This window comes from Lissotriton helveticus, chromosome 2_1, assembly GCF_964261635.1.
Source record: "Lissotriton helveticus chromosome 2_1, aLisHel1.1, whole genome shotgun sequence".
In the NCBI taxonomy this organism is placed as follows: domain Eukaryota; kingdom Metazoa; phylum Chordata; class Amphibia; order Caudata; family Salamandridae; genus Lissotriton; species Lissotriton helveticus.
The window spans coordinates 1145856656-1145882277 of record NC_136059.1 but is presented as its reverse complement, the minus strand read 5'-3'; the positions used below and the strand labels follow the sequence as shown (position 1 = coordinate 1145882277).

At 51.1% G+C, this 25622-nt stretch overlaps 1 protein-coding gene across 4 annotated transcripts in view; it reads right to left on the bottom strand.

Annotated features, from left to right (window-relative positions):
- The window catches only part of ACO1 (aconitase 1), a 418934-nt gene that overhangs the window by 134566 nt on the left and 258746 nt on the right, over positions 1 to 25622 (bottom strand). For all 4 annotated transcript variants that reach the window (XM_078675989.1, XM_078675987.1, XM_078675990.1 and 1 more), the window contains exon 12: positions 17675 to 17810. In XM_078675989.1, the coding sequence (XP_078532115.1) occupies positions 17675 to 17810 (136 nt within the window). The remainder of the gene's footprint in view (positions 1 to 17674; positions 17811 to 25622) is intronic.

Sequence of the window (25622 nt, the reverse complement as noted above, 5' to 3'; positions counted from 1 at the left end):
GTAAACCCATAAACCACGTTGGGATGGGTATGCAGTAAGAATAAAGACAATTCCCAACAGGTATCAATAAAAGTCAATTTGAACAGTGCATGCAATCAGCATTACATCAAGAAGAAACAAGGAGTCTCAGAAAAGGTTTGAGAGGCTTATTATTAACCGAATAAAAGAAGGGTATTTCACATGGTAATACAGTTAAACAGCACTGTACAGAGCAAATCATGTGACAACCCAAGGGCACTTGGTGAGAGGTGATATATACAGTTGGTAAAAGTGCAAGTGCTAAGGTGAACAGCGTGAACGACGCATAGTGACAAAGAAAAGTACAGTGATGGCTCCGCACGGTCAAGTTTCAGTCACTTAAAGCATGATTAAACAAATTTACAGGAGCACAAAACGTAAATTGCGCCACATAATTATGCTGTGGTGTCGACGGCGTTTCGATCCCTGTGAGTCGGGATCGTCTTCAGGACAGGGTTGTCGATGCGGGCAGTGCTGTTGGGAAAAAGGGCGAGTGAGAAGGGGCATGGAGAGGAACCGCGGCGTAGGAAGCTACTGGGTGGCGAACCGGAGGGTGTGGTGGGCGCAGAAGGGAGGGAAGTGAAGGGATAGGGAGGAAATGGGGAGTGAAGTATTTACAAAGGTGGTAGCGTGGGCGCGCGTAAAAGGGGAGCCCAGATTGTAAGTGAGAGTGCACGGTGGCACATACCGCGTGAACTGGGTTAGTGCATGGATCACTAGAGTCTTAGTTTGAAGGGTGGGGGGGTAACGCAATTAACGCTGTAACGCGGATCAGACATCTGGTGAAAAGAACCTACTTAGTCACGCAAAGCAGGGTAGCGTGGGTTGCTGGAGTCCAGGCTGTGTCTGCGGAATAGGCGGCTGTGGGGGGAAGGAGAGGAGGTGATCAACCTAAGTGGTTGGGCCGGTGCACCCAGGCAAGGGCCGGAATAAGGAAGAATTAATTACCTGATCGTGAAGAGTTGAATCCGATCAGCGAGGCACCTATAGAGGGGAAAGGAGTTTGAGGAGCCTTAGTGGGTGGATGGGAAAAAAAGGGGTGAGTCATTGGAAGATCGCACACAATGATGTGCAAGTAAAAAGTGGTAAACGTACCTGAATTAAACAGGGCAGTAGAGAGCGATTAGGGCTCTTGGTGCTTGGACGGCTCACAATGAATGCTGGAGCTACGTGGGGAAAAGGTGCCTCAGGCTGGGTAATGTGAGAAGAGGGCGGGGAGGGCGGGGTGGGTGGCCGGGAAAGGGGCAGGGCTGGGGAGAGCGTCACAGTGTTGCCGGAGCAACAAGGGTAAACAGGAAGTAAGGCAGAGGAAAAACGAGTCAAGAAGGACCGCGCTTTTAAGGACACAGTAATCCATAAAAGATCATGAGCCACATGTGGCAAACCCAGTACATAGTTATTATACTGAAGCGACATAAGTGGACAAGTTTGGGCGGCTTAAAAACTCCAAGAATTCAACATTTAAGCCAGTGTCAACACGGGTTCAAGAACAGAAGTACATTGTTCGGTCCGGATACATACAAATGGCACCCAGGGGGGGTATATGGTGTGAGACCAGAGGGTTAGGATACATATTCATTATGCACAGTATCAACACGGGTTCAAGAACAGAAGTACATTGTTCGGTCCGGATACATACAAATGGTACCCAGGGGGGGCATATGGTATGAAACCAGAGGGTTAGCATACATATTCATTATGCACAGGGATGTATCACCGAGTAATTGACACGTATTGGTAGTCATGGAAACAGAAATTTACCGTACATGAATATTAACATACAAGGACCTAGGAGAGAGGATAAGGGTTGCAGTGTACCTAAACAAGGGGACGAGGGTTACAGTGGTTATACCGTAATGGTGTTATTCCACTCATCAAGGGTGTTGAGCCCGTGGTTGACCGAGTCAACACGTGAAATCCATTTACATTCGGCTCTGTTTAGGAGATGTGCCATGCTACCACCTCTCATAGGTAGTATGGCCTTCTCAATGACCATCCATCTCAAGTCTGAATCAGCATGTTGCCTTTCAATGAAGTGTGTGACCAAGGGAGCGGTCACCACTTTACAGTTAATTCTGCTCTTGTGTTGTATTATCCGTTGCTTAACCATTTGGGTGGTTTGGCCAATGTAAATTAGGTCACATGGACAGCGGATAGCATAGATCACATTTTGAGTTTTGCAATTTGAATGGTGGTTAAGTTGGTGGGAGATTCCATTGTAGTTGAATTCTTTAGTGTTAAAGGTTAATTCACAGACGCTGCAGGATTGGCATTTGTAATGGCCAAGGATAGGATCCATTCCCCACGCCGCTGTGAAAGGGTGTTTCTCCGTGGGTTGGTTGGGCCAAGTAATGGCATGTGCCAGGTGATTGGCGATGTTATTGCCCCTTTGATATGAAAATAGGGGCGGTTCCTGGAATTGTTCATGGGACCGAAGGATGGGCCAGTTTTTCTTGATTATTTTAGCAATCTTGTTGCTGTCAGGGCTGAAGACAGAGACAAAAGGAATTCTAGTCAATGAGTTTCTGTTGTTGGGGGTCAGCAGATCCTCGCGGTGATTGTACCAAGCCCGTTTCTTAGCTTTAGACACTAGGCGTTTTGGGTAGCCTCTGTTGACAAGCTTGGTGACCAATATGTCAGCTTCTCTGAAGTAGTCTTTGTGCCATTTACAATTGCGGCGGATCCGCAGAAACTGGCCATAGTGAAGTCCATCGCATAAGCCTCTTGGGTGGTAGCTTGAATAGTGTAACAAGGTGTTACGTTACGTTGGTTTGCGGTAGAGTGATGTCCCCAGGGCGCCATCCTCGGCATGGATGGTAACGTCAAGGAATGGTAAATCATTGAGCTTGTATTCGCTTGTGAATTTTAGGTGTTCCTGTGCGGTGTTGAGCCAGTCAACAAAGGGTAGGAGAGTGTCAGGGGGGCCATTCCAAATAAGGAAAATGTCATCTATATACCGACGCCACAGATAAATCTGAGGTCGGTATGGGTTGATGGAGTTTAGGATCAATGATTTCTCCATGTCGTGGACAAATAAAATGGCAAAGTTTGGGGCAAAGCACGCGCCCATAGATACTCCTTTTATTTGTAAGTAGTAGGTGTTTTTGTACAAAAAGTAGTTATTTTGAAGAGCGATACGAAGAAGGTCCATGATGAAATCAGTCGGGATTCTGGTGGGTTGGGGTCTTGAGAGTAAAAGGTTTTTGATCACTTCAAGTCCTTCACGATGGGGGATGTTGGTGTAAAGTGACTCGATGTCCATACTAGCTAACAGTTGGGTGTTTAGGTCAAAGGACTGATCCTCTATGGTATTGATGAGGTCCATTGTGTCACGTATGTAGGTATCAGTGATAGGTACGAACTCCTTGATGATTGAGTCTAGATATTTACCCAGAGGTTCCAGAATTGACCCACAACCGGATACGATGGGGCGGCCTGGAGGATTCCTGGCATCCTTGTGTATTTTCGGGAGGATGTAGAGGACGGGTGTCCTAGGATGTGGATTGTTCAGATATTCGAATTCCTTTTTAGTTATTATATCACGATCCCTGGCCGCTGTTGTGATGGAAAGAATCTTCTCTCTGATGTCGTTCAAGGGATCTTTAGAAAGGGGGTGGTAATGTTCTATATTGGAAAGTTGGCGTATAATCTCCTGGTCGTATTGGGTATTGTTTAAAACGACAATGCCGCCCCCCTTGTCAGCGGGCTTGATGACAATTTCACTGTTATTTTGAAGGGAAGTGAGAGCCTGTTTTTCGATGAGGGGAAGGTTGTACGGGATGAACCGGGGTGTAACTTTGAGGTCCATAACTTCCTTCATAACTAACCGCTCAAAAGCCAGGATTTCAGGTGTCATGTGATTAGAGGAGGGATTGAAGGTAGAGGGCAACCGGAAAGGTGAGATTTGATCAGACATTGAGTCAGCAAAGAAGTGCTTGAGGCGAATTCTTCTGAAGAATTTTAGGAGATTTGATTGCAATTCCAGAAAGTTGGTTCTAACGGTGGGAACAAGGATAAGGCCCCGAGTCAGAAGCGTGGTTTCTTCATGTGTCAAGATGTGATTGGACAAATTGAAGATGGGGATAGTCATTTCTATTCCTCCAAAATCCTTCAGTTATTGGGGTGGGCCCCACTGGTAGTATCGGTTGCGTGTTTGGCGGTTGCCTGGTACCAGGGGTTGATATTGTCTGGCCCTGGCTGGGCGGTTCTGTGGTGGCGGTTGGCCGCCTCCTCGGCCTCGGGCTAAAATACCGGGTGGCAGGAGGGGTTGCGGTCCGGAGGTGGATGCAGATGAGGAAGCGTCTGTGTCTTCAGCAGAGCTATTGGACGAGACTGAGAAGGTAACCCGTTGGTTATTCTTGAAGTGACCCCAATTGCGTGTTCTCGGAGGGTTTTGTTGGGTGTTGAAAAACTCCTCGTTGAGGAAACACCAACACGATTTTGCAGCTGTGGCTGCTGGTGGCCCGTAGACCTCATCCAGGAATGTTGCCAAGGGGACACACTAATTCCCACTGCTCGCCCTAAGCAGTTGGTCATGCCTAATCGAGATCACATGACAAATTTTGCCACATCACGACAATCCAGAATAGCCAGGGTAAGGCATGTCAGAAGGTCATCTGCAACAGCCAGCAAAACTTGTGCCACAGAATAGAGAAAGGCATCAACGTAGAAGCCCAATAGACAGGTAACTTCACAGATCTGAGTGCCAGGCTGACAGACTAAAAATTCTGTATTCCAAATGTCTCTACGCATTTGGATTTGCGATCAGGCAGTGTACTAGGGGAAGCATTGGGATTATTTTTACTGGTGGTCGCTTGCACTACCAGACTCTTTGGTGCTGGGTGTTAAATGAGGAAGGCTGGGTTGCCTGGTCCACGGCAATTTTGGCTGGCAGACCTGCAGAAGGTTTTGCCTAAGGCCTCATAAGGGCCTCATTAAATGCTAATAGTACCTCTGTGAGAGCCTGACCAGGAGGAAGTAATGTGGTCAATTCATCACTCTTTACTTTCATAATGGGTAGCTGTAAATCTAGAACCTCAGCTGCTCTTCGCATCACAACAGCAAAAGAGGCACTTTCTTCTTTGGCTGGACTGGGCCCACACAAGGCCCATATTTGGGGTACTAGCCAGACGTGAGTCCCTTGCTCACTTTGCCATTGGATTCAAGCTAGCCTGACTGATGACGGCTGAAATGCCAGAAACATATGGCCATGTCTGAACTGGGGTGGCGAGTGAGCTAAAGAATGGTGATGGATTAAATCCAGATCAGTTGTTGACTGGGGGTGAGTGTTTGATTTGCTCAAATGCTCCGTCCATCATCCCCTTTTGTATCGCTTTGTTCGCCCTAAGTTGGCAGGGTATGCTCAGACGTGAGTCCCTTGCTCACTTTGCCATTGGATTCAAGCTAGCCTGGCTGATGACGGCTGAAATGCCAGAAACCGGGCCCAGGATGCTTGTTTCCGGTCCAGAGAAGACATGGCTTTGGCAGTTCGGGCTGGACTGTTCCCATGAGGCACAAGGTCAGACTGATTTGCATATGGCCATGTCTGAACTGGGGTGGCGGAGTGAGCTAAAGAATGGTGATGGATTAAACCCAGATCAGTTGACTGGGGGTGAGTATTTGATTTGCTCAAATCATCCCCTTTTGTATCGCTGGGGTACTAGCCAGTCCACTGGTATCCTGAAGCTCTTCAAACAAGTTTCCTTCATCATACTAGATGAACAAGTTACTTACCTTCGGTAACGATATATCTGTAAGAAACAGTAGTTAGTATTAGATTCCTTACTTAGAATATCCCCAGGCATCAGACTGGATCCGGAATTTTTTGCGTAGCAGTACCCTTGCGCGTCGGTAGGCGTCGTCTGCGGCTCCGCGTCCGTCGTCGGCATCGTGGACGCCATGATGACGTTGTCGGAGTTCTTAGACGCCGCCTCCGCGTGCTGACATCAGTTCTTACGATTCAGAAAAGGGGGTGGTGATGAACAGAGTCTGAATTAAGCAGACCACTCTTACCCAGTCCAAAGATCAGGGCTTGATCCATCACCGTTATTTAGCTCACTGCCCCATCCCAGCTCAGAACCTGGCTATATGCAAATTAGTCTGTCCCTGGCCCAGTGCATCATGGGAACAGGGCAGACCAAACTACCAAGCCAATTCTTCACCAGAAAGGATACAAGCTACCGGGGACCAGTTTCTGGGATTTCAGCCTCGTCGGCCCGGCTTGCTTGAATCCTGATGGAGCAGTGAGCAAGGGACTCATGTCTGAGTATACCCTGCCACACCTATAGCGGCCAAAAACGATTCAGAAAAGGGGGTGGTGATGAACAGAGTGTCTGAATTAAGCAGACCACTCTTACCCAGTCCAAAGATCAGGGCTTGATCCATCACCGTTATTTAGCTCACTGCCCCATCCCAGCTCAGAACCTGGCTATATGCAAATTAGTCTGTCCCTGGCCCAGTGCATCATGGGAACAGGGCAGACCAAACTACCAAGCCAATTCTTCACCAGAAAGGATACAAGCTACCGGGGACCGGTTTCTGGCATTTCAGCCTCGTCGGCCCGGCTTGCTTGAATCCTGATGGAGCAGTGAGCAAGGGACTCATGTCTGAGTATACCCTGCCACACCTATAGCGGCCAAAAACGATTCAGAAAAGGGGGTTCTTAGACACAGCTTTTCCGTGCCAGAAACGCAGAGCCATGCTAAAAACCAACACTGGTGCCATTGAAAGAGGATGACCTTAACCCTAGATATCAGTTCGCAGAACGGGGAGGATGGGTGGGGCGGTAAGGACTCTAATACTAACTACTGTTTCTTACAGATATATTGTTACCGAAAGTAAGTAACTTGTTGTTAGAAATGGGATCCCTGGCTGGCCAGGCCTTTCGCCAAAGTCAGTCAGAGACCACCACTCCTAAGTCAGGGCAAGGGAGTTACACGCCAAGATAACCCCTGCTCACCCTCTAGGTAACGTGGCGCGAGCAGCAAGGCTAAACTCGGAGGTGATGTGAGTTAAGTATTTACGCACGCACCCCAGCAACAACACCCAAAGGCCCACCACAAAGGAAACTCCACACAAGGTTATATAAAAATAGCCTTTGTATTACACCAAAACACATTAGATGGAAACACACACTTTACAATGTGCCAGAGGCACGGGCAGAATTTACAGGGGATATGTACAAGACAGGGCCACCTGGACCACTGTCAGGAATCAGCACTTTTAGAAGTAACCTTTTTAGAATTAAAACATAGAATATAGCACAAAGAATGTAAAATCACTGTAGCAAAAAAATAGCACACAACCAGTAATTACTGGTAACCAGGACCTCACTAGCACCACCTGCACTAGGAGAAAAACAACCACCTAAGTATCACAATACCTGTATGGGTGTAAGCACATAACACATGATGCATAAACATACATTCAGCGGTGTAAGGAAGGAAAACACATGATGCATCAACAATACATTCAGAGGTGTAAGAACAAGGCACATGACGCATAAAAACACATTCAGAGGTGCAGAAAATGAACAATTGCGCCAAACTCACATTAGTCACCACCTGTGACTGTCCCTAGGCCAACTGGCCTCTCTAGGGCTAGGACGCCCTGTGTCCAATGTCAGGGGGCCTAAACGTGGCAGTTGCCCACAAAGTGCTGGGCAACTGTGTAGCAATTGATGGGGCCAGCGTTGGAGCCTCCTAGGCTCTGGACAAAGGAAATGTCCCCTAGAGCCTCTCAGGGCTCAAAACAAATGACTGTCCCCCTTGGGCCTCGCCGGGCCCTTGAAACAACAATGTGGGCACTCAGGAGCCCCTCTGGGCTCGAAGGAATGACATGCCCTGGAGCCTCGTGGCTCTAAGAACAACTATGGCAGGGGGGCGGCCCTCTGGGGAGCCTCGCAGCGCTCCAAACAAACAATGCCCACACGAGCCTCTCTGGGCCCGTCACTAGCGTTGGAGTCCCTCCCGGGGGACTCGAAATGACAATTGGGCCCCTGAGCCTCTCTGGGCTCCTTTAACAACCAAATGCTGCCTCTTCGATGGAGCCCCCCTCCTGGGGACTCGAAGCAGCTATGGCCCCCAAGAGCCTCTGGGCTCGACCAGAATGCAGCCTGAGCCTCCCCCTGCCCGTGCACACTCACCGGACTCTCAGGCGGAGGCTCCTCGGTGCAGGCGCCGTCCTCCTCCTCCCCTGCTCCTGGGGCCGGGTGCTGGCAATGGCGGCGGGCGGGGCTCTCTTCCTCAGGGGAGCCCCGCGGGGGAACCAACACGCTCCCTTTCCCTCTCCAGGCGAGGGCACCGGGCGCAGGGTAGGCTCCTGCTTGCTCCGGTGCTTAAACCGGCCGCGAGTCTTTGGTGGGAGGCGGGGTAGGCTCCCGCCCTCCTACTTCCGGTTGTCCTGCCCCTGCCTGCCTGACTTCCTGGTCGCGGGCCGGCGGCGATAAGGGAAATCTCGCCGGGTGGGCACCGGCTTCCCCAAAATAAAGCGCACTGAGCGCTACCAGCAAAATAAAGCGCACAGAGCGCTAGGGGTGAAAGGAAAAGCGCTCTGCAGCGCTGGGGAGCACACACAGAGGTGCGAGTGAAACTAAAGCGCTCCCAGCGCTAGTGGGGACAAAATACAGCGCTCCCAGCACTAGGTCAAAAGGAAGCGCTCCCAGGCGCTAGGGGCCAACAAGCCCAGCAAAAGTCCTTCTAGGCAGGCAGGGGGGCAAGGCTGGGCCCAGAGCCAGCTCACTGGGTCTCCAGGCAGGGAGACAGTCCAAGTGGCGGTCCTCTGGCCCAGCAACAGCAGCAGCCCCCTCAGGATCCTGGAAGAGAACAGATTGTAAGGGGACACAGCCCCTTCTTATACAGGTAAATCCTTTGTCTCAGGGTGCAGGGGGGGGGAAACCAGTTGCAGCTGGTCTGTGAGCACTGTTGATGGGCTCAACCACCTCTCTATTCACTGGCAGGGCTTGGGTCATCAGTCGCACCACAGGGGGGCGAAGCCAGCATTGTCTGGGGAAAACCCAGCCTCATTCAGGACACAGGTACACTCCTCCCCAGCCATCAGCATGCTAATCTCCCACTCACCACCAGGCAGACCCATCCAGACTTCCTGGAGCCTGGCATGCCAGCCAGCTCCAGCCAATCACACTCCAGCACCCTCACTGCACACACACAGCCATGTCTAGAAGTGGCACTTCCCCACTAGACACAGACCTGCCGCATACACCATTTTGCAGCATTCACTCTCACGGGTTCACACATACCAAACTCGAGCCTGCACTCCCCACACATCAGGAACTACCAGGGACACATACATTACCCTTTTATTCCTATGGGAGGGCAGGCCAACCTCACTCCACGCACTCAGAGTGCGCACGCACTTTCCACTGGGACACAGTGAAAGTGCGCAGACCAAAAATCACCATCACCAATTCACCATTTAAAGCAAAAAGTCTAGGGGTGAACCTGCCATAAGGGTCAAGTCCAACACTTGTTCATCTGAAAGAAACAGGTTAGTAGGACCTTAACCCTAGATATCAGTTCGCAGAACGGGGAGGATGGGTGGGGTGGTAAGGAATCTAATACTAACAACTGTTTCTTACAGATATATCGTTACCGAAGGTAAGTAACTTGTTCATCTGAAAGAAACAGGTTAGTATTAGATTCCTTACCTTAGAATAGATACCCCAGCAATACCAACCCCGGTGGTGGGTCTGCGAACCAATAATCACACCAGAAAGTCCTGGAGGACGGAACGGCCAAAGAAGCCATCCCTCCGGACTTGGCTGTCCAGGCAGTAGTGTCTTGCAAACGTGTGCAGGGGTGCCCACGTAGCTGCCTGACAGATGTCCTGCAAGGGGACTCCCCGGCCCAGGGCAGTGCTAGCCGCCGTGGCCCGAGTGGAATGGGCCCTCAGCCCAACAGGAGGCTCCTTCCTCGCCAAGGAGTAACATGCCTTGATACACAAGACGACCCACAGAGAGATGGTCCTCTTGTGCACCGCCCGTCCCTTCTTAGTGCCCACGTAACCAACAAAGAGTTGGTCATCCACCCGGAACTGGCGTGTGCGATCCAGATAGAAAGAAATCACACGTTTTGGGTCCAGACAGTGGAGCCGCTCTTCCTCTTTAGAGGGATGCGGTGGCAGAAAGAAGGTGGGCAAGGTGATAGACTGCCCGATGTGGAAGGCCGTGACAACCTTGGGTAGGAAAGATGGCCTAGTCCGCAACACAACCTTGTCCGGATGGACAGAAAGGAAAGGGGGTTTTGATGAAAGAGCATGGAGCTCACTCACTCTCCTGGCAGAGTTGATGGCAACCAGGAAAGCAGTCTTTAGAGTAAGAAGGCGGAGAGGGCAGTTATGAAGTGGCTCAAAGGGAGCACACATCAGAAAGGTAAGAACAAGGTTCAAGTCCCACTTAGGCATCACAAACGGAACAGGAGGGAACATGTGTGTGATGCCCTTCAGGAAACGAGTTACAATAGGGGACTTGAACAAAGAAGGTTGATCAGGCAGCCTTAGAAAGGCTGAAAGGGCAGAAAGGTAGCCCTTGATATTGCCCACAGCAGAGCCCTGCTGGGCAAGATAAAGAAGGAAGAGAAGAACCTCAGAAAGAGGATCCACAGCCTTTGCTGTGCACCATGCCACAAATGTATTCCACCTGCAGGCGTATACCGATTTTGTGGAGGGACGCCTGGCTGCCAGAATGACATTACAGACTTCAGGAGGCAAGTCAAATGGCCTCAACTATCGCCGCTCAATCTCCAAGCATGGAGGTGGAGACTGGACAGGTTCGGGTGGAGGACAGTCCCCTGCTGCTGCGACAGAAGGTCCTCCTGAAGAGGCAGACGAACCGGGGGATCGACTGACATACTGAGTAGCTCTGGATACCAGTACCTTTGTGCCCGGTCTGGAGCCACAAGGATGACTTGGGCCCGGTCGAGTTTGATCTTCTTCAGCACTCTGGGCAGAAGTGGTATGGGCGGAAAGGCGTACAACAGACCACAACTCCACTCGCGACGAAAAGCATCTCCGAGCGAGTGCCACCTTGGAAATTCCAACGCGCAGTACTGATGACATTGCGCGTTCTCTTCTGTGGCGAATAGATCTAACCAAGGCTCTCCCCACTGCTGAAAGAGGCCTTGCGCCACGTCAGAGTTCAGACGCCATTCGTGATCCATCATGCACCGACGGCTGAGTTCGTCCGCCCTGGCGTTCAGGGAACCTGCCAGGTGTTGAACCACCAGGGTCTCGCCCTGATGTTCCAGCCACTGCCAGAGGCGCAGAGCCTCCTGGCAAAGGGTCCACGACCCCACCCCGCCCTGTTTGTTGCAGTACCACATGGCGGTGGTGTTGTCCGTGAACACCTGCACCACACTCCCCCGGACAGAGGGGAGGAATGCCTTCAGTGCTAGACGAATCGCCCGCAGCTCCAAAAAGTTGATATGGAGCCGGGACTCCGCCGGAGACCAGAGGCCTCTGATCTCCGCCTTTCCCATGTGGCCTCCCCAGCCCTGGAGGGACGCGTCCGTCACAACTACGTGCTCCGGTTGGGGTAGGAAGAGGGATCTGCCGCTGACCCAATCGCGGTCCGTGAGCCACCACTGCAGCTGTCTCGCAGTGCCCTCCGAGATCAGGACATGGTCGGATAGGTTGCCCTGATGCTGGGCCCCCTGAAACTTCAGGTCCCACTGCAGAGCCCGCATCCGCCACCGGGCGTGATGCACCAGAAGGATGCAGGAGGCCATCAGCCCCAGAAGCCGCAGCGTCACCCTGACCGAGACCCGGGATAAAGGCTGAAAGAGTGGAATCATAGCCTGAATATCCCAGACCCGCTGTTCGGGAGGATAAACCCGAAACTGCACCGAGTCGAGAACCGCTCCGATGAAGAGGAGCTTTTGAGAGGGACCCAGGTGTGACTTCGGCACATTGATGGAAAACCCCAGCAGGTGCAGGAGGTCGGCCGTAGTCTGGAGGTGACTGACTACTGTCTGGAGCGAGCTCGCCTTCAACAAACAGTCGTCGAGGTAGGGGAAGACTGACACCCCTAACCTGCGCAGATGAGCTGCGACCACCGCCATCACCTTTGTGAACACCCGTGGGGCGCTGGTAAGGCCAAAGCGGAGCATGGTAAACTGAAAGTGCTCGTGGCCAACCGTGAACCGCAGGTAGCGCCGGTGGGCCGGCAGGACGGGGATGTGGAAATAAGCGTCCTGCAAGTCCAACGCTACCATCCAGTCTTCTGGGTCGAGGGCAGGCAAAACCTGAGCCAAAGTCAGCATCTTGAACTTCTCCTTCCAGAGGAAGCCGTTGACGTTCCGTAGGTCCAAGATAGGGCGTAGGCCCCCTTTGCCCTTCTTGGGTACCAGAAAGTAGAGGGAGTAACAACCACATCCTACTTCCGGCCCAGGAATGCGCTCGATGGCCCCCTTGGCCAAGAGGGCCGTGACTTCCACTTGCAGAAGGGGAGGGAGTAGCCCCTTCGGACGATTTGCAGCACCCACCTGTCCGACGTGACAGTGCGCCAGTGGAAGAGGTGATGGCGAACCCTGCCCCCCACTGGCGTCACATGCGGGGGAAGGTGTGGACTGGCCTCGCCGTTATCCCCGACCGCCGCTACGGCGGTTTCCACGGCCGCCACCGCGCTGTTGAACTTTCTGCGGTGCGTGGCTGGCGGCACGTGTGGGGGCGCCCCTTCCGTGGCCACGAAAGGAGCGAAAGGCACCCGATTGCTGGTGTGAGGCCGAGAGGCCCAAGGACTTGGCCGTAGCCCTGGAGTCCTTAAAACGCTCAAGCGCATGGTCTGCCTTGCCGCCAAAGAGGCGGCGGCCATCGAACGGCATGTCCAGAAGAGTGGCCTGGACATCGGCCGAAAAGTTGGCGGACCTTAACCAGGCGTGGCGTCGAACCGCCACAGTCATTGCCATCGCCCTGCCCAGTGAGTCCGTGGTAGCCAGCCCACACCGGATGGAATATCGCGCTGCATCTCGACCCTCCACAAGGGCTTGGGCGAGTTTTGCCCGGACCTCCTCCGGACATTGTGGCAGCATGTCTGCGACCGTGTCCCACAGGGTGTGGGTGTAGCGGCCCAAGAGGCATGCTGTATTGACTGACCGCAGTCCCAAACTCAGGGACGAGAACACCTTCTTCCCGAATTGTTCATACCTCTTGAATTCCCGCTCGGGCGGAGCCGCCGGGAATGCGGTCTGGGAAGTGGAGGCCTGGATGACCAGGCTCTCGGGGTGGGATGGGTGGACAAAAAGCAAGGGTCGCCCGGGGCCGGGCGGTAGCGTCTGGCCACGTTCCTTTCCACAGGCGGACCCGTGGCGGGCTTGGACCAAGTGCCCACAAGAACGTCACACAAGGCCTCATTAAACGGCAACAGAGGCTCAGTGGAGCTTGCCTGCGGTTTAAGGACCTCAGTGAGGAGATTAGTCCTTACGGCCGCGACGGGGAGCTCAAGGTGTAAGGCCTTGGCCGCCCGCGTCAACACTACACTGTAAGCAGCCCCCTCCTCCTTAGCCACGGTGGGAGGGGAGACAAATCCAGTGTCTGGCGAAGTGTCAAGTCCACTGGCCTCCCCAAGCTCATATGCCCAGTCCTGTTGAGACTGGCACTCCTGTGCCAGAGGGTCCACAGACCCCTCCCAATCACCCTCGTCACCCATCTCCTGCATCTCAGGATCAACAGATGGGGCCGGTTAGTGGAAATAGAAATCTCCAAACGTCGTCAAGAGCGCCGCGCGCCGCTCCGGACCGAGGGTAGGATCGGGGACAGCATCCATAGCAGGCGCCAGGGGTGACACCCGCAGTGCCGGCGCCGGTGAGGTCGTGAGGTCGACCGGCGACAACCCGGATCCGGAAGCGTATCCAGTGAGGGCCTGCGGCGCCGGGACCGAAGTCGCCGGCGGCGTGAAGCACCAGACGGCGTCGGAGCCGAAGCACCCGACCCGTTAGGCCCTCCAGCCGGGGCCGTTGGGCCCGGAGGCGCCATGGAAGCCGGCTGAGGAGGGAGGGACCTCATGGCCATGAGGGACCGCTCTATCTCCTCTGGCGTCGCGTCATGCCCAGGGACCTGAAGGTGTGGGGCAGGCAGCGACGTCCGCGACTCCGTCGGAGCCGCGTGGGTGGTGTCACCCGAACCCCCGGCCGCATCGAGCGAGCGTCGGGGTGAGTCGGAGGAACGATGACGTCTCTCTGACCTCTCATGCCTCTTACCTGAGGACTTGGATCCTGACGACCGATGTCCACTCCCGGAGCTGCGAGGGCTCCGACCCCGCGACCGGTCCCTCGACCTCCTGTGGGACCGGGACCTGGAGCGGCGCGGGGCCGACTGCCGGAGCTCAAGTCGCTTGCGGGACCGCTCCCGCCTAGCTTTAGACGTCAGGGCCCGGCAGTCGGAGCAGGTGCGGTCGTCGTGGTCGAGGCCTAAACACTTGAGACACCGGCGATGGGGGTCGGTAACCGACATCAGTCGGTCGCACTTGGAACAGGGTTTAAACCCGGGCATCCCTACCGGCACCGTCTGAGTCGAAGACTCGAGTAGAGAAATGATCAAAAAGATCAAAAAGTTTAGTCAAAAAAGAGCTTCTCCCGGATCTGCGCTAGCTGGCGCGGAAAAAAGAAGAACTGACGTCAGCGCGCGAGGGCGGCGTCTAGGTACTCCGACGATGTCATTCCGGCGCTAACGACGCTGGACGCAGAGACGCGGACGACGCCTGCAGCGCGCAGGGGTATTGCTACGCAAAATGTTCCGGATCCAGTCTGACGCCTGGGGATATTCTAAGGTAAGGAATCTATCATTAGCGTGTCTCTTTCAGATTTGTGGTTACAGCAAATATCCCCAAGTTAGAGACACAGGTTGGTGCACTTTAAATTCGTCAGCTGCATTATACCCCTGAATTATTGTGTGAATTTGATGTGACTATCAGTGCAAAGTGTCCTAGTGCCCTGCAAGCCCATACAACATTGCTTCACATAGCTTGGTAATGCCCAGCTATATGCATTCTAGAGTGAGGTAGAACATTTGCTTGCTGACAATCTAGGACATATTTAGTAACTGTTCCCTGGGACAGCTTTGCTGGGCTATGTGAAGGACTTTCCAAAAGCAGTGCGAAAAACTAGCAGCACGATTGCTACTACGAGGGAAGCACAGAGTTGCTATGACAGGTTAAAGGGGCACCACCATTCTGTTGAAAACTGGTTATGATGTGGCCTTTTGCAATGATTCTGTACACGGATATGCAGATACTACCTACGCAAAGCAGGCTCAAGGATTTGTGTGACCACCTCCAAGCCTATCTTGATATACCACAACCAGAAACTGAGTTGGATCCTAGGAGAGATACTATTTAATTTAAACAGATTCTAGAGAACTTTTTGATTAGAAATTGTTATTTGCAATTGTTGATGAGGAACTGTTGATGAGGAACTGCTCTATCGTCTGCACCACTTGAAGCTTTTGTTGTTTGTACTTATTTGTAATATATAAACATTTTACATAAAAACTTTTCAAAAGATCATAAACAACCTGTTCCTTTTGTCGAGACTGGTTAGTCAAACCTTTTAGATGCCCTATCTATGAGGCTATGGAAGAAGCCTATATCGTCCGGGAGGCTATGGAAGCCATCTATATAGTTTGAGAGTGTGTCTGAAGCAGTTGGAGTTCTGGCACCCTCGACTGGAGCTATATATTCATTCCATTTGGGACATGAAAACAAGAAGCAGCTTTTCTAGTATGAATGTAATATAGACCTCCTCATTGCCCCTCAGAGTTAAGCCTCTTTTTGAAACATGTCCCACAAGATCTAAAAAAAATTTTTTTTGTTAGATGTAAAACACAGTCTGAATTGTTGCCAGTTGCTAAGTCCAAAGATCTATGGTGAATCTTTGTAAATAGCAAAGTCTAAGTTGAAAATTCTCACTTATCGATGAGGAGAATGAGCCTGAGCTCAGAAAACTCTCTTCACACACGACGTGGGCTTAAAATCGTAAGCACTGTGGCTCTCTGGGGCAGTCTTCAGACCGAACGTCTCTGATTGGTTGAAGTCTGGTTCCTTTTAAATGATGCAAATATTATGATATTGAAAAGTCTCCTTGACAGCCTAAAGAATATGTTTCGAATTCAACTGCAATTTGATGTTTCCAAGGGACTCCCAGGTCATCAACTGGGAGGATTCAAGCATGTAAATCATAAAAGATGCAATTCTGGAGAAAAACATAAAGAGTATTTCTTAGGTGCCTGTCTTTTTCCCATTTTCATTTTTGGGCCTCATTTGGTTCACATTTTTGTTTTTGCCAATTGGTCTTTATCTTCTACCAGCAGCCCGTCCCAACGTTCTCCAGGAGCAATCAGGCTTCTGGGCCCCCGCCCGCCCCGACGTTGTCTCAGGCTTCAGGGCCCCCGCCCGCCCCGACGTTGTCCGTGGGTCCCCCGGAGCGCACCCGCCACTTTCAGGGTTCCCAATGAGCCGCACACGTGCTGCTTCACCTACCTCAGCCGCCGCTCCTCCCCGCCTGTCCACCGCTCCTCCCCCGCGCTCATGTCTGCCGCTCCTCCTCGCACTCCTGATGTCAGCACGCACGTCGCGGCCGGCGCTACTTCCAAGGGACTACTTTTTTTTTTTTTATCGTAAATATTTTAAAGAACGTATATTTTATTTTTTTATATAGCCTATGTCCATCTGCAGACCCTGACAATTACAACGATGTATCGGGTGTTTGGATTGGCGCTGTGGTTCCAGAGTTTACCCGCCTCAAAGGTTCAAAGTTCTCTCTTTATAATAGTAGTATAGATATAGATTGGGATTTGGCATTAACTCACTTGTGCTACTTGAGTATCAAGACAACTTTACCAAAGGGAGGGACACTGAATTTGCACTAGAAATATCTAAGAAGGGCAACAGAGGATGTCTGTAGTGGTACTCTTTTTGTACAAACCAAGGGTGCAGAGTTAGAGTTTGAGGTTTAAGGTTACAGCTGAAACTTTGGAGCTAAAACTTGAAAAATTGTAAGAAGGCCCAAAAATAAGAACAATACATGTTAAAGGTTTTAGTTACTTGCCTAGTAAATATTGTAATGTTTTATGCAGTAAAGCACTAACTGAACATGCAAATACTGAGTGTTCTTTACTGTGAAACAGCAAACATTAGCACGTAAAAAGTCAATTCAGATACATGCAAAAATATTACATTAAATCACAGGTTTACACTTCCATGCCTTATAGTGAATACCTAATAATTATAAAATGTAGGCAATGAAATATGGTTTTGTAGCATTATAGAATAGTGGAAATCAGTAAGCTCAATGTCAGAAGTATTCCAGTTATGAATAAACATACAATTTTACAAAACAGAAAATAAAATAGTATAAATGATCATAACAGTTCCACAGTTCTAGTCACAATCATATTCCAGTGTTTAAAACCCCCTGCCCATACTTGATGGGAGAGCACATATTTATTAAAAACAGGGCAGAAACAAAGTGTGGATGCAGAACAATGATACAAGTATATCTCTCATTAGTTCATAGAATGCTGCTTAATATGAATACAAGTATCACAGCACCCCTTCTCCACAGGAAGAGGGATAGTCCTTTCAAATCGGGGAATGAAACTCAATTTACATTGTGGCCAGTGAATTGGTATGTACAAAAACAACTCTTACCCAAGTTGTGCAAGGTATTGCATGACTCCGCTGTTCTTCAAATAATAAGTCACCACCCCACTGCCCGGGGACAAACTCGTTTTAACATAAGATTTCACAGTTAGACCGGCTTCTATTGCTTTTTTTGCCAATAACCCTGCATAGAAACAAAATCAAACCAATATTTTAGTTTGTTACAACTTCTCCTCACCTTATTGCATCTTCTGCTTGAAATTGCATATTATCATGCAGATAGCTGGAATGACAAGTGCTCTTTGCATTTTTATTAATTCACAGTGTTCTCCATATACACTTAACATTAACTTATTCATTGGTAAACACGTCTCCTTTAGACAACTTCATGAGGAGGCAATGCCGTATTTACTGTTAGAAAAAACTTAAAAGCTTTACAACTAGACGATGAACATTGTAATGACTACCACAGGATAATTAAGCAGGTTAAGCAATACATGGAACCACATAATCTGGATAGTTACACAAACACTCATTGTAATCAAAAATATCCTTTCAGAAAAATCATGAACTTATGTAATATTTGAGATTTGGAACCATGGATGCAAGTACACCTATACAAAGCTATGTAGTAGCATCATATTACAGATTCAGCAAGCTCTATGACATGCTTTCTCACGTCTGTATAATTTTACCTACCCTGTATTCCTACAGAGGTGCACACCCCACTGCTTTGATGTTTTTAAAATAAGTTTTGATGTAATAATCCCTTAAATTAATGTATTAAACTAAAGTCTACCAGGCAGGAACTGATAGTAATGAAAACAATGAACAAAAGTTACTTACCTGTAAACTGTAGTTCTCCAGTATTGGTATCTTTCATAGATTCACATGCTTGAATCATTCCCCGTTGCCGGAGTGGGAGTCCCACGGTACATAAAAATAGCAATATATATGCATAACATAGCCTTATCATAGGTAAAATAGAAACAGGAAGTAAAATTACTAGAAGTCAATAGGAAAAACTTTTCAGTTTCATGACTCGTCCAAGTCATTATATATAGTCCAAACTACAGCCAATCAGGCAACAGCACCTTCTAGAACCTTCTCCCCAGAGGCTCAGGCTCTCAGATTTTCCAGCACAGTGTAATATAAGAGCAAAGGAGAAGAGGGGAGCCTCTTAGGGGAGGTGGGTGGATCGCATGTGATTCTATGAAAGATACCAATACTGGAGAACCACAGTTTACAGGTAAGTAACTTTTGTTCTTCTCCAGTATTGGGGTATCTTTCATAGATTCACATGCTTGAATCAGAGTAGAAAGCAGTAATTCCATAATAATGCTTGTGAGATCAAAGAAACCGACTGTGTACACAAGAGAAAAACTGTATGCAGAGTTACTTACCTTCGGTAACGATGTATCTGGTGGAGACTATTCCAGCCACAGATTCCTTCACGTAGAATTATCCCCAGGCGTGAGACTGGATCCGGAAAACTTTTAGCCACAGCATCCCTGCGCGCCGGGGGGGGGGGGGGGGGGGGGGATAAGGGGGACAGCATCACGCGACTTTGCCCAGGCGTTGGCCGCGTATGTGACGTCGGTGAGGTCACATGAGTCCCACCCTGGCGCGCCTATATCAGTTTTTGTTCCTATTCTGCGTGCAACGCGGATCCGGTTCGTGCTCTGGGCTGTTTAGACCTTGCCCTTTACTCTATTGCGTGTGTGTGGGGACAGTGTGCGAATGCCGTTGGGTTTTAAGACGTGCTCATCTTGTGGACGCCTTTTGGCGACAGATCCTCACCCCATCTGCATGAGGTGTTTGGGGGAACACCACAACTCCACTGATTGTGAGGCGTGCCAGGAGATGAAACCGAAGTCCCGGCGGGAGCGTCGGATGAAACTTCTCTCGGCTCGCATGTTAAGGTCAGCGTCATCACTTAATACCGGCCCCTGCGGAGGGTTCTCGAACCTGCTACTTCCCTCGTCTACATCGTCCCTCTCCCAAATCGCAAGAGCATCACTCACCTGTCGGTAAGTGTCGCAGTTTGTCCACCGAAGGTCGGTTCCCGCCCTGTTGGGGGGGGGACGGGCTCTCCACGGGTGGTGCGACCCCGCGTGTCGTCCCCGTATCCGGCGTTTCCCGGTGTGGGGGCGAATATAGCCCTGTTGGAGACCTATGCGGCGGCTTTGCAGGCCTCGCAGGCTTCTCCTCCTGGGACGTCAGGCGATCCCTTGCAGTGTGCAGGGCCCTCCGTGGTGTCACCGGTGGCTCCTGCCCTGGCTGGCTCGGATCCAGGTTCGGAGGATGTGGTGCCGTTGGGGTGCGGCCCTTAGCGGGTCCCTCCTCCGGACCGCTGCGCCTCTGCTTCGCCGCAAACTTTAGCAGGAGTCCCTGTGGTGTCGCGGGAAGTCGCCGGGGCTCGGGACGCACCACCGAGCCCCTCTCGGTCCTCTGGACAGGCGGCGATCTTGTCCACGGCCGAGGTGACGCCGCTTCGGCGCTGGCGGCTGCTGGCCCTGGTGGCGCCATAGTGGTCGGCAGAGGGCTCCTCTCGTCCCGTCACGGGCGAGGCTGATGGGAGACTCCTCATCCTTCCCCGGGTCCCTCTAGTCCCTCCATGCAGGAGGCCGCCCTGGCGTCAACCCCGGCGCTGGACGACGATGTCCTGCCTCAGATTGTGGACTCTATGGCGCCAGGCCGACGTCGGGTCGTTGACTCTCCTTCGGACGCCTGCTCTTCTCCAGAGGTTCGGCGCCTGCTGGTTTCATCCTCGCCAGAGACGGGCCACCGCGTCGTGGCTTTTTCCACCCCCGAAGTCGTCTAAGGGTTACTTCACGACGTGTCCGCGGTCTTCGCCGGAGGATCCCCCATGTCCCCAACTCTTCGGTCCCTCTTCCTTCTTTCCGGAACTGGCCCTTCCTTCCTCCGGTTGGCTTGGGGGATGGCCGCCTTAGCATGCAGCCGTCGCCCACCGAGGAGCTGCTTTCCCCTCCGCGGGGCCCTACGGAGGCGGGTGCGGCCTTCGCTCGTGCTGTTTCCACGGCTGTGGGAATTTTGCGCATGGGTGATCCAGCTACCCATTTCCCCGCGGATCTTCTTGAGGTTCTCCATCAGGGCTCTGGTGGTAGGAAGCTGCTGCTTCCCTCCGAGGGTTCACTCCATTCTTCTCTTTTGGGGACCTTGGGCACCAGGTCCCCCGTAACGGGACGGCCCCAACACCTTCTGCACCACCACCACCATCAGGCGCCGCATGATCCCGTGTGTCTTTCCCTCCACCCCTCTACCAGAGGCCCACTTTTTGCAGAATGCCTTTCCCTCTCTGCCGCTGCTGTTGTCTCCCCCATCACGGGAGGCACACTGGCTGGACTCCTGGGGGCGCAATATGTTCGCCTCAACCAGTGTGGCTCTGCGGGCCCTTATTACGCTGTGTGTTTTGGCTAGGGCCATCTGTTGCTTGTGGGACTCGGCAGAGTCCCTTATGTCTGCCGCTTCTCAGGAGGGTGCCTGTGTTGATTTGAGGCACCATGTGTTGGATAGCCGGGAGCTGGCGGCGTTTATTCTTTGCTCTGCTCTGGACATCTTGGAGGTGCTGGGTCGTGCCATGGCTTCTTCGGTTGTCCTTCGTCGCCATGCCTGACTTTGGGACAGTGTGCTCCCGGAGAACGTGCGGGAACAGCTGGTGGACCTTCCTTTCGATGATGCGCTCTTGATCCACGCCCCTGTGGACTCGGCCATTCAGAGGTTCTTGGCAGGGCTTCGTCCTCCTCCTCCTCCTTCTCCCCTTCAGTGACCTGTGAGTTGATCTGGTTCTTGGAGGTGTTCTTCTGTTGGGGCGGGTCAACCCAGTTGTGTGTTCAGCGTGCTTCGTGACCACTTGAGTCCTCCTTGTTGGGACTATGGTTCTGTGGGCTGATGGCCGGCCCTTCTTGTTCAATGTTTGTTTTTGCTTTGGGTTTCTACACCATGCTGGCCCAGAGACTAGGCCTTCTGTGTTTTTTCTCTTTGGCTGCTTGACAAGCCTTCTGTGGGTTTTCCGCAGGTACTTTCTGTCGTCCTCTACTGCAGAAGTTTTTCCTAAGAGGTTCCCATGTCTTGGGACCTAACAGGCCCTAAGTGGGGCATTGATAGCTGTTATATAGCTCTGTTATGCGCTGGGGAGTTGTGATCGCCTTCGGGCCTCGGTTCTCAGTGGCGTTAAGGTATGTTGCGGTTGCAATCCTCTTGCTGATGGCTTGGGTTGGTTTGAGTTGTGCTCCGGGGTGTCCTTCTCCGCAGTCACTGCGTTGTTCGCTTGATCTAGCCTGCTGTCTGCGGCCGGGCGTCTTGGCTCTGCCTGGTTCCACTTCTTTTTGGGCTGTGAGTGCGGACTCCTCCCTGGAGCGTGTCCGGACCCTTCTCGCCCTCAGTCTTCGGCTGATGTCCGGAGACCGAGAGCAAGAAGGCGTCTCAAATATGCGTTCCAATGTTGGTTGATGGAGCGCCGAGCCTGCTGGGACAGCAAAGTGGATCTTGTGCCCCCTTGTCGGTTTAGATAGTGCATAATTGTTGTGTTGTCCGACCGGATCAACACTGACGCACCGAGAATGATGGTGCGAAAAGATTTCAGAGCCAGGAAAATCGCTAGCAACTCCAAAAGGTTGATATACCGAGTCTGTTGTTGAGCATTCCATTTGCCGTTGACTGAGTTCTTGAAGATGCGCTCCCCACCCTTCAAGGGAGGCATCTGTGGTGATGCAGGAACTTGGAGCCTCCACTAAAAATGAGACGCCTGCTGCAACGTTCCTTACGCAAGTCCACCAAAGCAAAGGCTCTCGTATCTGAGGTGTGATGCGGGTTAGTTCGTCGAAGGACCCCGAAATCTGTAGCCATTGAGTGTTTAGCTCCTCTTGCAAGGGTCTCATCTTGAGATGACAATTGGGGACCAGGTGAATGCAGGATGAGAGCATCCCCAGAAGTGATATGAACTGTCGGACAGAAAAACACCTTTTTGAGAGTAGTAGTTGGGCAAGCTTGCAAATCTTTTGTTGCCTTTTGTTTGAGACAAAGGCTTGTGTCTTCAGAGTGTCTATGGTGGCTCCCAAGAACGTTTTTGTTTGCGACCAGATGAGTTGAGACTTGTCTAGATTGAGGGAGATTGGAAAAGGGACAGACATCTCCGAGTATGGGCAATTGTGACTGCAAAAGAATTCGCCTTAATAAGGCAGTCCTCTAGATAAGGAAATATTTGTATTCCCCTTTGTCGAAGGTGTGCAGCCACCGGTGCCAAAACATTGGTGAAGATACGGGGCGTGGAATGTAGTCCGAAGGGAAGGTCTTTGAACTGGAAGTCCCTGCCAGCCACTCTGAACCTCAAGAATTTTCTGTGTCTGGGTAATATTGGGACATGAAAGTAAGCGTCTTGGAGGTCGAGGGTGGTCATGTGATCCTCCAGAGTGAGGCGTTGAAGGACTTCTTAGAGAGTGAACATCCAGAAGGAATGCTTTTTGAGATATTTGTTGAGGGAACGAAGGTCCAGAATTCATTCTCACGGTTTCTTTTTTTTTTTTTTTTGAATAAATCGGGAATAGAAACTTGTGCCTCTTTGTAATTTTGGAACCACTTCGATCGCACCCTTCCTTATCAGATTTATTTGGGAGAAAAGCTCTTTGAGATGAGCTGGAGGTGGGCCTTTGGGAGGAGAATTTGGAGGAAGTTTGACGAATTCCAGAACGTGACCCCTGGTTACTATGCCCAAGATCCATTTGTCTTTGGTTATAGCAGACCAGGTTGAGGAAAAACGGGAGGGCCTTCCTCCAACTTTGTAGGATTGAGCGGTATAGCAGTTGGCGGGTGGCAGAGGTCACTGCTTCTTAGATGTATCACGTCCCCGGTAGTAGGACTTCCTTCTGTTTTGTGAATACGAAGTAGTCAGTTGCTGCCAGAAAGATTGTTGTTGTTGAGAAGAATAAAGTTGGTTACCTTGATAGGACTGGTACTGGTTGTAAGCTCCTCGACCAGAGAATGATCCACGACCTCTAGCGCCTCAAAAAGGAAATTGAAGAGTACCGAGAGATCTTGCTTTCTCAGTATATTTTTTTTTATAGCTTGGAGGGTGTCATCAATGTGTTGACCAAAAAGAGACTTGCCATCAAAGGGCATGTCAATTATCTTCATCTGAACTTCCTGACGAAATGAAGTGGACTTCAACCAGCCCTGTCGCCGAAGGACCGCAGCACCTGCCAGCTGGCGAAAACCAGTAGAAGCAAAATTCACAGCAGAATCACTCAGCCGAGATTCGTTCTCCCTCCTGGAGGATTTTGAGCGCTTCTGACTTGGAGGGCCCAGGTAACATCTCGATAAAGGGAGAGATGTCTGACCACATCTGTCTATCGTATCAGCCTAAGACGGCCAGCAAGTTGGCTGCCTGGACAGTAGTGGCCGCCATTGCAGAAACCTTACCAATGGAATCAAGACGTCTCCCATCCCGATCAGGGGGAGCCGACAACAGAGAGGAGAGAGTCCATGCTCGACGTTGCGCTGCCTGGGAAATAATGGAATCTGCCTTAGGCTGACCAATCAGACATGCTGGCGAATTATCAGCTGCTTTGTGTTTCTTTTCGAGACGAGGCAGGACAGCAGGAATGGAGGCAGGGGTCTTCATGACTTTCAGCCCTTCCTGCCAAATCAAGTCAATAATAGGGATTGTCCGTACTGGTCTCCTTGGCTGGTTTCCATAAGAAGGAGGAACCGTTGGGCTGCTCTCTCCATCAGAACGTGAACATCTCCTATGTCAACTGGAGGAGAGTCAACAGGAGCAGGAGTGGAAGGAAACAGAGTTTGTATCGGCTAGTCATCCCATTCAGTAAGGAGTGATCTATCGTCTAACTCTCCTTCTTCTCGGTCATAGTCTGTGGTGTGTGCTTCCTGAAGGTGATGGGACACAGAAAACACCGGAGAAACTGGCCTGGGCGACCTAAGCACTGAAGACTGAGGAACAGATGTTTGTGGGACAGAAGAAGCAGATTCAGATGGAGGGAATCGGCCATCAAAGGGCATGTCCAAAAGAGTCGACTGGACATCCCCAGAAAACACAGTGGATCTCAGCCAGGCGTATCGTCTTAGGACTACAGACGTAGAACCCAGCAGGTCGGCGGTGTCCAGCCCACAGCGGATGGTGAACTTTGCTGTACCCGGGAGAGGGTGACCGGGGCTCCTCCGGACACTGTGGCAGCACCTGACCAACCGTATCCCACACAGAGTGGGTGTAACGGCCCAAAAGACATGCGGTGTTCACAGACCGCAGTCCTAAGCTGGCGGAAGGAAAAATCTTCCCAAGATGGTCTGACTTCTTGGAGTCCCTGTAAGAAGTTGGCCTGATATATGATGTTCACTAGTTCTAGTGACCACCTTGTATCAGTCCAAACAACCCTTATGGTGATTGGTTGTAAGTCAACCTTATAGACCAGCTATCCTAATGGTAGCATGGACAAAGCAGTCTTAGGCTAAACTCTTTTGGCATGTGAAGCCAGCTGTTTTACCACAATATAACCCCTTGAATACCAGATGAAAGGACACCACACAGGTTGTTATGAAAATAAACAGTATATTTATTAACAACAACACCTCTGAACTCTTTATGAGGTCAGAGGGCTAAGCACATGACAATCTCTTACGAAAAATACTACAAGTCGCACAAAATTACAATGGTGCCCTAGGGGCACGACAAACCATATACTAAGTAAGTGGAATGTGAGAGTCGATAAAGGAAATGGAGCTGTCCAGAGGCTGTAGGATCGATGGGACCAAGCTATACTAACTCTAGGTAAGTAATAGGAGGCCCACGGGACGCGTGTGCAGAGTGTGAACACACACGCGAGATGCGTAACAACGTCTATGGACAGTACAGTTCAAGTTAAAGGGGAGTACGGACAATCCTGACTAGATAGGACGACAACGACTGTGGAACTGGACACTAGGACAGTTAAACTACCCTTGAGCACCGAAATGCTCTTGTTAC